Here is an 18,527-nt window from a genome sequence, read left to right as displayed (position 1 = left end):
CTGCAGACACTTCATTCTTTAGCGAATACTGCTCTGCTTTCTGCAGCACAATCTAGATATTGTCCCGCTTTGGTGGTTGAAAGGATGTTTTTGTCTCAACACATTATAGCCCAGTAGTTGTGTTGTTTCTGAAGTGGTGGGGAAGCTGATGGATGTGACACTGATGTCTGTCTGCAGGTGAGGGCTATGAGTGCACGGTGACGGTGGACGACGAGGACAGCAAAGTCATCATTTTTGACAACTGGAAACAGGTGAGTGACAGTCAATTCAGCTGGTTTATTTCTTGCTCGTCAGGTTGGTTTTGAACTTTTTCTCTGACAGTTTGAGGCGTGAATAGTACTGCGGGCATTGTCTGTGTGTTTAGACCAACTAAATGGGAAGCAGATTTTATCTTTGTCTTCTGGTCAATTCGCTTATGTCATAATTCACTTAATTTTTATAATAAATTCTAACTTTTCGATGACATTATATTAGTAAAGAATGGTAGAAATTACATGCATCTACTACAGCATTTTAAGCAACTTTTCACATGTCTACAAGGTATCTTTAATAGCTAATTCAGTTCTGGGAGGCTTTTGCATGGATATCGATGTAGGCTTCAGAATTTAACAGCTGCACCTTTGAGATTACCTTATTTTTAACTGCATTCACTTCATACGTAATAATTGTGGCAATGATTCTAAGCTCTTAAGCTGAAATTTAGTTGACATGAACAGCTTACAGCTGCGATTATGTTGATTATGTTGCAGGGCAGAAATGCTTTGTCTCACACTTTCCATGTTTGGACAATTGTTCCCTCTGGTTTTGGACTCTGTGCAACTGCAACTATTTGCTCATACTGTTTTACTTTCAGACAGTTGCAACGATGCATAAACATGCCAATATGTTTTCACAACTGGGAGTAGCTGATTAGCATCTCAAACCTCAAATAAAACTTAAACTACGATGCCCAATCTGATTCCAATGTCTTCCTAACGATACGACTATTCACCCTAAATGTTATGTTTGACGAATCACCTACCTCATTCAGTGGTTAGATTAAATGTTTCTGATTTGACTTATGACGTTCCTTTTCGAAACGTGACATCCGTTAGCGTAGAGCCGAAAAAGTCTGACTCTCAGGATAACCCCAGGTTGATATTTCTATTCCAAGGTAAAGTTAGAAGAGAAAGTTTCGAGGCTAACTCCAGTTGGCTGACTGACAGAAAACATCAATGCGAACACCGAGGCATGGAGAACGGCACAGATGAGTCAAGCCTCATGTTAAAGTATCCGCGGTTCCTCCAATGTCAGCCTTCCTTTGCCTCCGCTCATGAAACAGAGAAGGCTATTTGCTCCATTTCTCTGATGGCCATTCGTGTGTCTCCGAGTGGAAGAGTTACAGGAGCGGCTGCACTCGCACTTTTCAAACTCTTTAAAGTTTTCTCATTTGGAAAACTCTTTTTAAAATCCAATTCTAAAGCTAAAAGCATGTTTTTTTTTTTTTGTCATTGCTCTGCTTCATCATTATACTGCAAATCTGGAGCGGTGGAAAATTGAGCCACAACAGGCGGTGGAGGGGGGGGAGGGGGAGGGCAGCAAGCGCTTGTCAAAACCGCACCTTATGACATTATACCGGATCAAACAGCATGCTGTTATTTATGGATATTAATGAGATAATCGGGCAGTAGAGCACTCTAATTACTCTGCAGGGCAGATCATCCTATTCCTGATGTCCACTGGCCCAGCAGGGGCCCTTCTCCTTCTTCAGGTTGAATTATTCACATGGAGCTGCATTTAACTCTGAAGAACCCCAGAGAAAAACCTGCTCATTTCTCACGAGTAATCTAGCTGTCCTTCCGTCCTGCAGCTGTTGTCGCTCTTAATTGCCCCAGATGGCTTCATGTTTGTTCTCACAGCGTTTTTGTGGAGAAAAGAAAAAAACCCTCACTTTTAGTTAATTGCATCTGTTACTCATTGCATGTAAAAAAAAAAAAGAAAAAAAAAGTGAGGCAGGGCATTAAGGGATGAAGCAGCAGCAGCAACGGTGGACGTAAGTTTGGAAAGACTCCAGGGATTACTGGACGGCTTCCCGTTCCTGATGTTTTTGTTGTTTGTGTGTTTTTAGAGATTGTGTTGAAAGATTTAAAGTCATGTGCACATAAAACCCAACAATTAAAAAAAAAAAAAAAATCCAGTAAATCAGGTATGAAGTCAGTGCCAGAACCCAGCTCGCGGTGGCACTGGATACTCTGCCAGCACTCGCAGTCCCCGAGAGGCAGGGCTTCCGGCCTCGGAGCGAGCTGCGAGTGCTCTCCGCAGGGCAGCCCGACCTACACCCCGGTTACCATGGCAACATGCACAGACACGAGCATGCACAAGGGCAGGATTAATCACTCACTCACGCATGGCATCATGCTAGAATGGTCAGCATGCGGCACTGCTGGCAGTGGAGGGCGGGGGTCGCTCTCTCACGGCAACAAAATCAGCATCTCACCCCGCGACACAAACTGGGGGAAAACGTTGAAAAAGCTGTTGTGCTCAGCAGTTGCTCTTTGAAGTGCTTCTTTTGCGTTTCAACGGAGCTGATTGACGGCGAGGTCGAGCAGCAGGAGGAGGAATTTTCACTGGACACAACAAATCCCAAGTGGAGCCAACTGGGAAGAACAGATTTTCATACAGAGCTGTGAAAAAAGTATTTGTCCCCACACAGATTTGTTTACTATTTGTTTTTTCTTTCTTTTGGTCACATTTACTTGTTTCAGATAACCAAGCAATTTTTAAACAGAAGAAAAAGAACCTGAGTCCGTACACGGTGGATTTTTAAATCGTTAATTCAGTTTTTAAAGGAAAGGAGTGACCCAAACCAACGTGTAAGGTTTCATTTATATCTCTGCCCTATTCTTCTTTTTAGAACTGCTTTGATTCAGTCTCATTGGAGGCCTGTACAAGGTCATTCCACTGCAAGTCCAGACTTTTACTAGGCCACTTCAAAATCACCATTTTTCTTTGAGACATTCAGATGGGGGACTTGGAGGTGTGTTCTGGATCATTGCACTGCTGGATGAGGTTTCCTGCTCCATAAAACATGCCATGGTACTAAAGCAGCCACACTACCACCACCGAGTCTTCCTGTCAATATGATGCTCTGTTCCTGAAATACCATTTAGTTTCAGCTTTACACACACGAGTTATAACATTATGCAGTGTTTTACAGATTGTTCTGGGTCCGGTTTAGGGTAGACCTGATCTGATACCAATATCAAAAGCGATCGATATCAGCCAGAAAATGAATATCGGATTATATCAGCCGTCATCTAAATCAGATGTATTGATTAACAATAAAAGGATCAGTTGTTCATTTTCTGCTTGAGTAGCATCACTTGATGAAGCCTTTTATAACATTCCACAAAACAAAATAAGTAATAAAATCATATGTGATTCAATATCTTACCAGCCAGTACTCAAAGCTACATTATCTGTATGGTATCAGAAGTGAAAAAGTTGTATTGGGACGCCCTGTATCGTAACTTGAATGTAATTTTTAGTGGCTAGCCGTCCCCTCCGCCTATGTATTTGGTTGGCATCTCACTGAGAAAAGCCTCAAATATTTGTGATAAAAGTTTCTGAATTCCTTCAGATAAGACTCAGATGTGTTGCTTTGTGAGATTTCCTAGCCAACACTGTTTTTTCCAATCGCAATAATTTTGCTATTTAAATCTACAAACAGGCATGTGAAACTGAACTCAGCTTTCCAAGAAATTATAATTTACAATTCCAGCTAATTTACAATTTAATTCTGACTAAGTTATTTTACATGTTACTAACTTGGATAGCCTTTTTATTTTTTTTATTCTTAATAAATGAATTTATCATCTAAAAACTGATTTTGTACTTACTAAAGCAGTTTTTCTGATATTGAAATTTATTGGAGCATCTGTGTATGTGCTCACCTCCAGCACACATGCACAGAAGGCAGAGAGTCTGTTCAAGCAGACGCTGGGGCGTTGTGAGTGTTGTGGGTGTCATGAAACGTAGGATGGTTTAAATAAGTCATCCATGCGCCAGAAATAGAAACGCTGACATACTTGGCCTTGACCTAGCTGGTCTGTGATGTCCTCTGCTTTAGATCGACAAGAATGTTTTACACAGCTCGCTGAGACCCTGGAGAGCATTGTCATCATTCTCTTTAATACGTTTGTGTTGTCCAAGTACTCCAGCATGGCTGAATTCGAATCAAACTTGGATCACTTTTAGCCTTTTCATTACTATTTGATAACTTGAAATTAAAATATTTATCATAGACAGCAGATTGGTGCTGCCGTAGGCCTGGGAAAATATACGATGCACATGCATGCAGTTATGAAAGTGAGCTGCTGACCTTTTTAAAAACTTGGATGCCCTTTACATTTTGGGAGGTTAGAGAAGAAAAAATTAAGGATGTAATTTAGAGGGCAGTAATTGCTGTGTAGCTACATTTTGTTGTTCATTTAGAGGAGGGAAGCAAGAATCACTCTGCCAGTTCTTGGAACTGAGACAGGTTGGTGTTGAATCAAGCCCAAGGAAGGAAATTTCTTGACATTTAATCTTCTTCCTGTTCTTCCATGTTTTTTCATCCTACTAGAGCTGTATGTATTGCTTGCTAAGTAGTTTAGTTTGTTCTCTTTTTGCTGTGTACCAAACTCAAAGTGGTAGAAAATCAAGTTCAAAGTTGCAGCGTTTGCACCATTCAACAGAATTATTGATTCAATATTTAGTTGTAATAAATAATGTTGAAGTTTTTATTCACATTTTTTCTCCATTAGGAGCATTTTGCTTGATTCATTTGGAAGTTTAAAGTCTCCTTTCTAATGCTGTGAATATTCTGTTTTGTCTGTTTTGCGATTTTTTTTAAAGCAGCTAAAAGCAGTGTCTTTGCATGTTAAATTATAATTTTAAGACCATTTTTGAAATGTTTATGTATTAAATTAGGCCTACTCTACTGCAGTACAATTTTATAGGCAGAGTAAATTTCATAAGCAAATTGGTTTATCACTTGTTGGTGGTAAGAGACGTGACTTGGACTTTAAAAGACTGTGCTTGAAATCGAGTCACCGCTTGAAACGATCCTGTCCTCCATCAATAGCCACCGTTTCAAAAACAAGATTCTGAACCAGAACCGGTTGAAGCGTGTCCACAAAGTGGTTCAGTGCTCATTCCTGGCTTTATTTGTAATTCTTATACAATCGTGGAAAAAGACGTGCGCAATGCTCTCTGTCCCATCTGCTTAGCTTCTCCTTGGTTCTTAGTTTATAAGCTCTGAAGTACGAGAGATTAACGGAACCGCTGGGTAAAAGCGCATGTCATTGTTGATCAATGAGGAATCTATCTGAAAAACACCGGCTTAGCCTAAGGGCACAACAACCACTGTGTACACTAGTGTACCGTGAGTGATCGTCAAGTGTGCCGTGGAAATTATCCAATTTCACCTACCGTATTTTCCGAACTATAAGCTGCTACTTTTTTCCTACACTTTGAACATGCGGCTTTTCTGTTAATTTTTCTTGAACCACCAGAGGGCTCTTTAGCAGGAAGTGAATCATTGGAAGTCAAAATTGGAAATCAAAGAAGAACGCGCTAATTTTAATTTAGAACGAGCACATGCTAGCAGCAGGCACGACGGAGAAATATTTTCAAACTCATATGATGCAGCTTCTAAGTTGAGGAGTATCGATCTGGCAGTACAGGAGGGAAATAAAGCCGCTGCACGTAAACTCGGCGTGAACAAAACCGAATTTGGAGACGGAGAACTGCGTCCTTAATATATCCAGCAGTTATTAGGACGCAGCCCTCTGCTGGGTCCTTATGGGAAACCGAGAGCGGCAGAGATACCAGCGGCCTGTAGCCTGGTGCGGCTGATATATGCAAGTTTCCAGGGGGGGGCTCCAAAAAATTTGAAGGTACGGTTTATAGTATGGTGCACTCATAGTCCGGAAAATACGGTAATTGGTCTTAAAACATTTTTTGAAAACGAATTATCTGCAAATAATGCCATCTTTGAGTGTCTTTGCTGTTGTAGTGACTAGCGGCGTAATCATGTACTTTTATTATCACTAGATAGCAGTAGGTACAGAGCATTTTGCATTAAAACAAGAGAATTAGAACATTCATGCATCACATACAACAGTGTTGTGGCACTGTTCAGGTGTATTTTTGAGGTGGACATGTTATGTGCAATTTGAAATAAGAAATGTAAAATATGATAAAAAATAAATTTTTGTGTTTATTTGATTCCTATTCAAGACACTTTGATAAGAATGGCTATATATGTAATATAGGCGGCTACAGAGTATCTTTGTTTAAGTTTTTGGTTGGTGGGGTGCCTTGTGATTTCTTCAATTAAAACAATGTACCTTGGCTCAAAAAATGTTGAAAAACACTGGGCTAAGCAGTGAGCAACTGTGTCTCATAAATCCAATAGGAATGCCTTCAGATAAAAACAAAAACCCATAGGTGTCATCTCTTTTCTTTAGAGTTTCGTGTAAATTATGCTGCTTCACCTCGCTTGCTTTCATAGTTCAGTGGGTATTTGGCAAAGTATTATAACTTGGATATCATGTTAAATCAGCTGCACTGAATGAAGTTCTTTCAACAACACTTTCACTAGCACTTCAAGAAATATCTGAATAGCTAAGGTTTCATTAAACTGTGTAATTTTTTATCTTAACATACTTCCAAACCTTTACATACTACTTTACTTTTCTTTTCTTAATTTACATAGCTTTATATATGTAATATAAAGCTTTAGTTTATTTCCAAAAAATAAACTATAGCATGTTGCTATCCTTATAGCATTTTAGCTAACATTTAAAAACAATAGATTCATTTGTCTGGGCTTTCTTGAACCAATAACAACATATGGTTAAAACAATCACAGTGATGAACTAGAGATAACACATCTATATTTAAACTGTCAAATAAAATTAAGTTACAGCTGTATTATTTAACCTTGTTTGCTGAATAACAGTCATGTGGAAAAACGTGGATACGCTACAACATTCTGTAGTTTTAACTGAACAAAAGACCTTTTGTCAGTTTTGGAAAATGTAATAAAAAATGCTTTCTTTAGTTCTCCTTGAAATGATGGAGATCATACACAAATTCATTACACCTGGTACAAATGATTGAATTGTCATTGCTCGATATTTAGAAGAAGGACTACCCTGTTTAATTTTGTAATCAACCATTCCATTCCACTGTGCAGAAAAATTTATATTTAATAACGACTGCCATTGTTCCTCTGTCTTACAATCAAAGTTCACCCCAAGAGCAAACCACAATTTAATAATAGAAAGTGTGTGACCTCCTGCACATTTGTCAATTTAATTTGCTTAGTAAATAAAATATGTAGCATTTGTGTTGTTCACCAGAAATTAGTCAGATATATAATGAGATAATTACAATTTAAGGAAGTGTCCTAATTTTTCCACAACTGTGAGATGAATATTCAAAAAGGTGAATTTCAGGACAAGTTTTTGAAGTTACTGACAAACAATTGTGCAGATAGAAGGAAAATGCTCAAGAGACAGGACACCGTATGGCTGACAGCTCTAAAGCTCATTGTGGATGTTTTGGCAGATGGATTGGAGAGCTGGAAAACAGAGAAAGATGGGAGAGTTTGGCATGTAGCGTAAGGTTAGAACAACTCAGAGAGGTACAAAGGAGTTGGATTATGGAGCTTGTAACGTGAGGAGGAGATATTTAACAGGGACGAGGAGGAGTTATTTAAGGATCTCAGTGAAACAGGTTCTGGTGATAACGTGAGCGGCTGAGTTCAACCAGCAGAGGTTTGTGGGATAAACCACAGGAAGAGAGCAACAGCTGTGATGATCAATGCAACCACGACAAGAATCTAATGTGAGAAATTGACAAAGGGTGGCGTGAAAATGAAAGTATGAGGAGGAAGAACGAGTACCGATATATTTTTCAAAATACTGGGTCAAAGATTACACCTACATTCTCAACATGAAGTGATGGATGAATAGTTACTGCCCGTCCTGAATGAGAAATGCAGCATTTTAGAAAGAGTCGACCAAGAGCAGAAATGTTCTTTTTCATCTGTGTTTGACAAAATTTTAATCAACTTGGATCTTCATTTAATCTAAATAACCTGACGAAACAGGCAGGAACAAAAGAGTTGGCCATGGCAAACAGGCACAGCTGTGTGTCATCTGCATAGCAGTTAAACTGAAGATTAATAATTAAAAGACTGAGCACGTGGACTGAGCTCTGTGGAACACCGCTGGTTAACAGTGAGGGTTTCTGACTGTGCTGTTCAAACTGAACGCAGCTGTAAATAAATAATGTGAACCAATAATCAGAATGATTACGGTACTCGTGTGATCAACAAGACATTTGTTACCTTAATTTAAGTGTTTTTGTGGTGTGGAGGGGATGAAGACCAATGAAATAGCTTCTCATATTTATTACTATAGATGACTATGAATCAGATTCGCTGCCATCTTTTTCCAATATTAATCTAGATAACACAAAATTGGGAGAGTCAAAAGTGATTTTAGTCAGTTGGATGAACATTAGCATCTGTTGCAGAAAATTGCAGAAAAAACACCACTGCATACGTTTAATAATAAAGACCATAATTATTGAATCAGCTTTCAGTTCGCATATGCTTGGTTTCCAGCAGCTTGATGTTTTATTCATTCCGTCTGACATAAGGAGGGAAACAAAGCAGCGGTACTTGTGTGCTCATCATGTTTACATTTATTGATTTTATGGAGAGATATTGTAACAACAAAGTAGACTGAAATTAAATGGCTAAATGCACTTAATTATTATAGCACTCACTGAAATTTGCACCATAGCCCGCCTCTACACATACACACTGCTATAGCTTTCCTTAGTCTATATTCTGTTCTGTTGAAGTACTTTTGTTGGTAATAAACAACAGAATAAGGTATAATAGCTTCCATCTTCTTTTGTTGGTATGTGAAGGGTACCTGTTTTTCCTGAATCCTCAACCTGCGTAAAAAAAAAGAAAAGAAATTGGTAAGATAAATGCACTAACTCTAAGATTATTTGCCAAAAATGTTGCAGTATATTTAATTTAATGTTCCCATAATGCTTTTACTACTTATACCACATTGTTGCCAAGACACAAATCCTCTTTCATTCTCCACCTAAATATGAAGGTCAGAGGTCGGGCGTGAACAGCATGACTAGTGCGCAGGGATTCGGGGATTTGCTAATGGACAGGCTGGAGGCTCCGCATGCCAACATACTGTATGAAGGCTCAAATCTGGGTCATACAGAAACACTCACTATTACGCCGTGCCTTAGTGTATGTGCCATGCGACTGTGTGAGGAGGTGGTTTGACACGGTGTGCAACAGCATGTATTGTCGTACAGTACATTGCTTTGAGGTGGGTTCAATTCAGCAATCGTTGGCCTCTGGTGGTTGGCGTATGTGTGTTAATTCACGAGCAGATGTGTGTTTTGCCTTTGCAGCGTATGCAGCTATGACCTTAGTAATGCATTTCCTGTGGGGCACTTCGCCTCTTTGCAGCAAAACATGGAAAAAAGAGGAAAAGTACCAGCTCAGCGCTCCGTCTTCACCAAGCTTCATCATGCTGTCGTCAGGTTTTTGCCTTTGCCACATAAAGACATTCTCTTCTTTTATATTTCTTCTCTCTCTCTCTCTGCTTGCTTCCTTTTCCTGTCCTTTTTCAATCTCTCCATTCATCACCCCTGTGTCTTTATCGATCTCCCCGGTCTTTCATTCTGCTCAGACAGTCAGTCGGACTTGCAGATAGATTGCAAATCAAAGCGCCAGACGTGTGCAAAGTGTACATGTTTGCTTTTGATAAAGCCAAATGGTAGCAGGAGCGCCTATGTATTTATCGGTGCATGCGAGCTCGTGTTTGTGAAGGCAGGTGGAGATACGCCTGACCTTTTGTGTTCCATGTAAAGGCCCTGAGCTGCTTTACCCTCATATCTTATTTTGCAAAGCAAACAGCTTAAAAGTCAATAGATTGCAATCAGTTTGGCTCTGTTTCCCAGGCAGAGAGGAGTATGTTGTATAATGACGGATGCATGCTACCCATGCGCGCTCAAGCACTTTTCCAAAAAGGGTCAGATTCTGCTCTGGTGTTTGCTTTTTGTGTTGTTTTTTTCCCCCCACAATCAGACAGAATAATAGTTTGAGCGCTGTTACAGCCACAGCTTATTATGCAAATTATGTCTCATAGGTGATTCATTGTCCTTAATGTTAATGGTTTCAAATGCTGTGTTGGACTCCAACAGCTAAGTGTTTTTTCTGGATACACACTAATGTATGTGAGCAATGCAGTTATATGAAAGCATTATGGAGCCCAGGAATGACTGGCTTCTATGTCCAATAATCTGCAAATGAGGACAAGAAGTCAATCACTCTGCAAAAATGCAGCAAAGAAAACTCTTTATACTGACTACAGCTTTGTTTGAAGAGAGAGCAAAGCAATAAAGAAGAGAACCCTTGGTTGTTTTTTTATGTGAAGTGTAGTGTTGGACTGAAATATCATGGAGATTTAAATGGCTCATTGAGGTTTGTGTTGATTCTTTGAGTGCGTCTAATAAAAACGCCTGGGTTGTGTTTACTCGAAGTTATTGAGTCTGTAATGCCAATCCCAAACCCAATGCACACAGTCAAGTGCATTAAATATTATGGTTGTAACGTGACTACATTTGAAAAAGTTTCAGAGCATACATCAGCCTTTCATTTCTTTATCACAGCATTTGCGTTTGGCAGTAAACTGCATTCTACCTACGTCTTATTTTTTCCTTGCATGTCAAATTTGTGCAGTTTTGTCTGATTTTGACACCCAAAGCTGCAGGATGGGCCAGAGGTTTCCAGACTTTTCTTTTTGCATCAGACATGATGCATTTAAGCTGAATTTGCTTGGGGTAGCCCACGCTCTGCAAATCCCCAGTCATTTGATATCATAAGAAAAAGTGGAAGATTTTGCTCATGACCTTTTAAAAAGTCCTCCTTTTGAAAATATTATTTGTTTCCCTGATTCCAGAAACAGTTTTGATGTGTGTGTTTTTTTCTAAGCTTTTATGAAAGGACTTGAAATCACCCATATAATTTTGCTGCAGATTTATGTTTTGATTATCTGAAAATCAACAGTAGAAACAAGTAGGCCTGTGGCGGTAAATTTCATTCTGCTTTTTTTTTCATTTTCAAAACCAGACCACACATTAGCTGACAGAAATCCTAGGTATAACGGTTCGATCGGGTTCGTCGTGCCGTGTGGTGTCCAGCCACATGGGCACAAAATAATGGCTACAAATTCCAGTTAACTAATTTTAAAATCAGGCATTAATCAATGCTTTACTAGAACCTTGATGCATGTGGCTAGTGTTATGTAAAGTCCTGACTGAATGAAAATATTATAACATTTTATGTCACGTTAAAGAAGAACAGCTGAAAACTTACCGGGTTTATCAACTGCGGAAGCAATTTGGCTCCAACTCCTCCCCTTGTCATTTCTATATTCTTTGCACGAAACGTTCAAAACATGAATGTTTCCGCATATAATCTCCGAGGTCCGCTGGATTTTGGGTTGCGCAGTGTCAGCTGTTGGGATTCCCCTCTGTAATTTCCCCTCAGAAAGCGCGGAGGAGAATCCGCGCTTTCTGATTGGCTACTTGTCATATTCAGCGTTAACGATCCCAGTCCGGGAAAACCCCTGATTTAGATCGGAGCGGCCACGATGACCTACCGTAACCCACCACACACTACAGGATGATCGGTTATGAAACCACAAGCGACAATCTTGGATCGGCCAACGATCTAAGATTGTCGTAAGAGAAAAATGGGGGCAATAAATCATGTAGTTGGGTGTGCCCATCTTCTCTATTTAAATCTAGTGATTACTGAGGGGCAATATAGTATGCAGACTTCATAATCTGCACTCTTTTGGTTGAATGCAGTATTTATTTCCACTTTGGTTTTATGTTGTTTAGTTTTTATCAAAGTACATTTTTTGTTAATGGAGACTGAATGCATTTTATTTTGGTTTTTAATTGTTTTGTTAGTTTATAAGTTCCACTGTTATGTGTTCTTTTGAAAATAAAGTGTACCTATGGCAGAAAATCACATGCATTAATAGTCATTTCCATTAAATCAATGGCAAAACCTCTTGAAACAATATTGTCGTTTATCGCAATAATTTTTTAGACAATTGCCCAGCAAAATTTATCGTGACAGGCCTAGAGACAAGATAGATAAGTGATGAGCAGAAAGATGAAGCATATGGTGGAGCTAATTTGGGATGCAGCCCCAAGCAGCAATCATCTGCCAAATTTAAAGCCACCCTCATTTTAATACAAAGTCATGATGATGAGTTCCTACAGATGCACATTGGAATTTGGAGTCCACTTGATAAAGTTTGCAATATTTTATTTTAATTATGCCTAATTAAGATATTCAGAATCCTAAAGTTTTCTTCATTACAATGCAACAGTCTCAGCATCGCAGGGGAGTGCTTGGACTGCAATGAATCGGTCGGCTATTTCATTTCCAAGTATCATACTGTATGCTCTTGCCAGTAATATATTTGGCGAAACAGATGGACCCTTGCTGCCCTGGATGCCCATGCCTGATTTAGATAAAACTTGTGGGAATTCTGTTGTACTGTCACAGCGACTGATTCCTAATATGGTGCAACCGTTGTTAGGATGGGAAGTTTAGCAGCACATTGATGATAAAACATCTGCTGGAAATAACTTTTACGATCTGTCCAAAACCTCAGCAGTTTAAAGACTTTACTGTTTCTAGCTTCAAGTTAGTAATAAAAAATATGCATGCAACTCAAATGGAAAGAAATTTCCCACAATATTTCAAAGTAATTTTAGGTCTTTTACTTATTTTTTCTAACTTGTTAAAAAAATACAAAAATGTACCAGAAATGAGAGAATACACTTTTTGTTTCAGAATCCTGAACCTGAGAGGTACCACTTATTTTATTGGCCAAAAATTGGTCGGTGTATAACGCAATACTGTCCAAGGCAACTTTTTTTTTTAAAGCATTCATTTATTAGTAAATCTAAAAAAAAACCACATTTTCAGCTGTCACTCACTACACAAACAGGGATTTTTATATCTCACTATGTGCTGTAACTCCAACAGGAAGGTATACATCCTGCTTCTCTTCTCATCTCTCTCACTAAGATGTGTCCTCTGTGATTTAAAGGAACTGTTTGGATTTTTTTCAAGTGAAGTTTTTTGACGTTATTGTGAGTAACGTCAAAGACCTGTTGTAGATGGACGTCGTGTCTCTGTGAGTTAGCCAGATGGACTCCCAGTTTTAGCTGAGCTTGACGATTTAAAACAAGAAATTCATATGCACTGGAATCAAGCTGTGTATTTGTGGATGTTAAGCGCATACATTTTCACAGGAGACAGCAACCAGCTATATATACTGCTCAAAAAAATAAAGGGAACACTTAAGTGTTCACTTAAGTGTTTAAGTGTTCCCTTTATTTTTTTGAGCAGTGTATGTATATATATATATATATATATATATATATATATATAGTCCTGCAAAATTACATGAACTATTTTCAATGTTGTGGGTCAAATAAGGGTTTGATAATAAATTAAAAACTTTACTCCTCTCTTAGTTAACTTAAAGTGGGCCGACATATTGCAGCTGATTGGATGGATTGATACAGTTAGTGGTGAGGTGAGGGTTAAAGCCCTGACAAACTTCATCGGTTCTCATTGATGTAGACATGCGACCAAGATTGCATATATTTTGACAGCTCTGTGCGATTCTGATTGATCAGAAGTTTGTTCCTGTGTTTTTATGTGGAAATGCGTTCGGATAACATTGTTGATACTTCTCTTCACTAGGGTCCGGTTTTTGTATCTCCAGGAGACATGAATACTTGTGAATTCCTAACACTGTAAGGAATGATCTACATTTGTACGATTCTTCACTATACATCTCCTATCATAGTAATCCTGGAAAGTGGTTTATAAGTACTGGATGGAAATTGTAATGTCGTAGGAACGTGTGGCGTTAGCTTCTTGACCTCTTCATCGAAAGCAAAACAGAGAATTTAAGGTCTGTGCTTTTGTATGAACAGTGTTTGCAGAAGCAAACGGTCCACAATCACATGACTGCGCATTGTCTGTTTGGCTTCGGACGAAGCATGTGGGAGGATCAGGGGTTACCCTAACCCAACCTGAACAAATTGTTACTGCCAATTGGTTGCTGACAAATCCAATGGATTGAATGACAAGTGGCATTATGCCAATGGTTATCATTCTAGTAAAAATACAGCACCTAGAGAAAAAATTGAGAACACCCAATAAAAATATTAAGTTGCTAGGCCAGTGCATCCCACGCTTTGAGAACCACCATCATCTATGTGGTCGAGTCAGTCGAGTGTAAATTTTGGCAGATTCCAGTCATCATTTCAACAATCAGTGCATCCCTGAGACTGAAAACGTTAAAGGCTAAATAATACTAAGTTTCTCTGCTCTAGTGATTGAAAAACCCAGCTTAGCAAGAAAATTTACATAAGAACAATTTCTAACTTTTGTTTATAAGTATCGACAAACCAAGAACTAAGGAGCCAACCGCAAATCAAGCAAAACAACCAGAAACTTCAAGAACAGCAAAGTATTTCATATTTGTAATTTCAGCCAATCACTTCTGTATTTAGCAACTGGGGGACGGTAAAGCCTGTGTGCGTGGTGAACCAAGTCTAAAATAACACAGCCCTAATCAGCATGAAGTCTTTCCTTATTAAAATATTTCACTGTTATTCTCCTGATTGCTCAGTGATGACTGACTGTATTTACAGATGATTTAAATTATTCTGCGTGTGTGGGCCCCGGTGGCTTTGTGTTTGTGTGCGTCTGCGCGTCAGAGGGATATGTATTGACAGATGGCCCGCTCTCTGTGAGCTGAGCAGAGCTGCTTAATCGAGAGAAAAAAGAAGTGGAGAGGGAGCATTAGTTGGCTCTGTCCCGAGTTGCTTTGCCTGCGATAGATGAAGAGAAGTATTAACTCGGTTGCAGCGTTTCTCCTGAAGCACTCCGTCGTGATCCTAATTGACGTCTGTGTCTTTACTTGTTTGTTTACAATGATTTGTGTTTCCCCTCAGTCCCTCACTGTGCATTCTTAACTTCCATCCCTCTTCCTCCTCCACCTCATCATCTTTCCCCCCCATCTCGGAGGGTGACAGGTGGCCGGTAGCTCCCTCTCCTCCTGCCTTCTCGTCTCCCCGCCTATTTCCTGTGCTCCATCAAACAGACAGAGCGCGGAGGTCTCGCCGTTGGAGCCTTGTGAATATTTCAGCTGTCTGAAATCTGGAGGACAGAAATTTAAAGTACCTTCAGGGCAGTGGAGCGGGGACAAGGGCATCCACACGTTTACATACGGAGACACACGCGGTCAGCGAATTTGCAGAGATCTTTCTGTCTTAAAGGCGTTCAAAACACACTTGTGATGTAGAGTTCAGACAGACGGGGTTATTTGTGCTATTGTATTGATCCACTCAGAAGTGTTTATGGCTCCAGAGCTGTTCTTCCTCTTGAAATACAATTTGCATTGATGAGCCAGTAGGTGAGGATTTCTGACAGGTTTATAGAAAATACAATAGGAAGCTGTAAATATGAGCTCACTGCAATCCTTATTCTTTAATAACGTCAATTTGCGCATCTGTAAACCTCAGATTGTTTTCTCATTTTCTGGCATTGCCTTTACGGGAGGACATAAGTACGTTGGGTATTAGATGTGATGTATCCAGGTGGCTTTTTTTGTACTGCTTTCCTACAGATAAAACTTCTAGATCTTGAACTGTTGCTCATTTTACTTTCGTAATGTTTCACAGTAAGCTTTTGGAAACTTTCATAGTTTCTGTTTTGAACCAACTGTGCATCTGTGACACTGGATTAGTTACAGGTAGGATGGCCTTGATTAATAAAACATCACAGTTCCATAGTATAAGTTATACATAAGACTGTATAACATGTATTATGTTACATGTCACCTATACCAACCACTTGATATCAGTTTCTCTGGAAACTGCAGCATAACAAAATGCATGAGTGGTCAAAATATTGTTTTCTTACCTTCCTGTCAGGACCGATCAATTATTTATACACAGGGGTGAAAGTAGTTTTAAATTCTTGGGGGTTCTTTGAAAAAAGAGTATATATATATATATATATATATATATATATATATATATATATATATATATATATATATATATTTTTTTTTTTTTTTTCCTCAAAGGGATCAGTCCCATCCAACTATCGGCCAATAACCTGTCTCTCTACAACATAGAACCTCATGTCAGGCATCATAGCGGCTAAGATAAGTGGGCACATGGATAAATACATGAGCACGGCACAGAAGGGCATAGGTATAAATAGCAGAGGGGCCAAACACCAACTCCTTGTAGACCACACAGTCGCCCGAGACTGCAAAACCCGACACACCAACCTGTGCACGGCATGGATTGATTACAAGAAAGCCTATGACTCAATGTCACATACTTGGATCATTGAATGCTTAGAGATGTACAACATCAATAGGACTCTAAGAACCTTCATTGCAAACTCAATGGCGCTGTGGAAAACCACCCTTGAAGCCAACTGCAAACCACCTGCAAGTGTCCATCAAATGTGGGATATACCAAGGAGATGCTCTGTCCCCACTACTGTTCTGCATAGGCCTAAACCCCCTCAGCCAAATCATCAACAAGACTGGCTACGGATATCGACTCAAGAATGGGGCCACAATCAGTCACCTCCTCTACATGGATGACATCAAGCTGTACGCCAAGAGCGAGCAAGACATCGACTCACTGATCCACACCACCAGGATGTACAGCACTGACATTGGGATGTCATTCGGACTAGAGAAGTGTGGCAGATGGTTACAAACAGAGGGAAGGTCATCTACACAGAAGGGTTCTCACTCCTAGAAGGAACAATAGCAGACATAGAGCACAGTTACAAGTACCTGGGAATACCACAAGCAAATGGCAACCTTGACCAGGTCACAAAGAAAGGAGCCACAGCCAAATACCTCCAATGAATAAGGCAAGTCCTGAGAAGCCAGCTCAATGACAAGAACAAGATCAGTGCGATAAACAGCTATGCCTTACCAGTAATCAGATACCCTGCAGGAGTAATTAGCTGGCCAATGGAGGAGATAAAGACCACGGATGTTAAGACTCGGAAGCTACTAACCATGCATGGAGGGTTCCACCCCAAATCCAGCACCCTGAGACTGTACACTAGCCGTAAGGAAGGAGGCAGAGTGAGTGTAAGAGCCACTGTCCAGGATGAAACATCCAAGATCTATAAATACATCAAGGACAAAGCCTCAACAGACGATGTGCTCAGCGAATGTCTCAGACAATGGGGAACAAAGGACGAGGTGCTGGAGGTACCGTCATGGGAGGACAAGCCCCTAAGTGGGATGTACCACCGACAAATAACTGAAGTGGCTGATATCAGGAAATCCTACCAATGGCTGGAAAAAGCTGGACTCAAGGACAGCACAGAGGCACTCATCCTGGCTGCACAGGAACAGGGACTAAACACCAGAGCAATAGAGGCTCAGATCTATCACACCAGACAAGACCCAAGGTGTAGGTTGTGCAAGGAGGTCCCTTAGACAGTCCAACGCATAACAGCAGGGTGCAAGATGCTGGCAGGGAAAGCTTACATGGAACGACATAACCAACCCCCAAACTGGAGCAGTGGCTAAAACAGATCCCAGGAACAACATCAGATATCTCAGTCCAGAAATGTGCAATTCTAGGCACAGCCAAGATACTGGAGGAACCCTCAAGCTCCCAGGCCTCTGGTAGAGGACCCGAGCTCAGAGGATGAGAGAGAGAGACCCCCCGTGGAGAGTGAGAACGGAATTTGCTTCTTTGTTTGCTTTGGAGTTTCTGTGCTGATGAAATTTTTGCGAAGCAATAAAATCTGTGTAGCTCTTGCATTGCTACAATATGGAGCTGTATTTCCCTCAGCCCACTGGCTGCAATGTTGACACCTTGAGATGACGTGAGACCTAAATTCTGAACATAGTGTTCCACATCGAGTTGATGGGGTAACAGGTCCAGAAGAGAACCACAGACCAGACTCGACACATAGACCATCTTCATCAGTTCATTTTAAATCCTGCATCGTATTCAAAAACAGTCTAATTATTAGAGATGTGCCGATCAGGTTTTTTCCTGCCGATACTGATCACCCATGAAGGCCGATCACCAATACCGATCACATAATTTTATTTTATTTTTAAATCATAAACACTACTGGTTACATTATGTGGAAAAAGGAACCATGAATTCACCTTAATTTAGACAAAAACTTGTTTTTAATAACTTTTTCCAAGAAGAAAACTAAACAAAACAGGCATTGTGCAAATTGTACTGCTATCGCTAATGACTGAAAACATATGAAGGCTCTGAAGAGGCTAAATAATGCAAAGAGCCAAAATAAAACCTCTCAACATTGCCAAAAAAATTCA

At 39.9% G+C, this 18,527-nt stretch overlaps 1 protein-coding gene across 1 annotated transcript in view; it reads left to right on the top strand.

Annotated features, from left to right (window-relative positions):
• The window catches only part of rem2 (RAS (RAD and GEM)-like GTP binding 2), a 52,981-nt gene that overhangs the window by 11,223 nt on the left and 23,231 nt on the right, over nucleotides 1–18,527 (top strand). The window contains exon 3 of the mRNA XM_008433001.3: nucleotides 178–251. Within this exon, the coding sequence (XP_008431223.2) occupies nucleotides 178–251 (74 nt within the window). The remainder of the gene's footprint in view (nucleotides 1–177; nucleotides 252–18,527) is intronic.

Source organism: Poecilia reticulata, chromosome 17 (genome assembly GCF_904066995.2).
Source record: "Poecilia reticulata chromosome 17, P_reticulata-male-v2, whole genome shotgun sequence".
NCBI lineage: Eukaryota > Metazoa > Chordata > Actinopteri > Cyprinodontiformes > Poeciliidae > Poecilia > Poecilia reticulata.
Note: the sequence above shows the minus strand (reverse complement) of the source record. Positions and strands in the feature narration are given on the sequence as shown.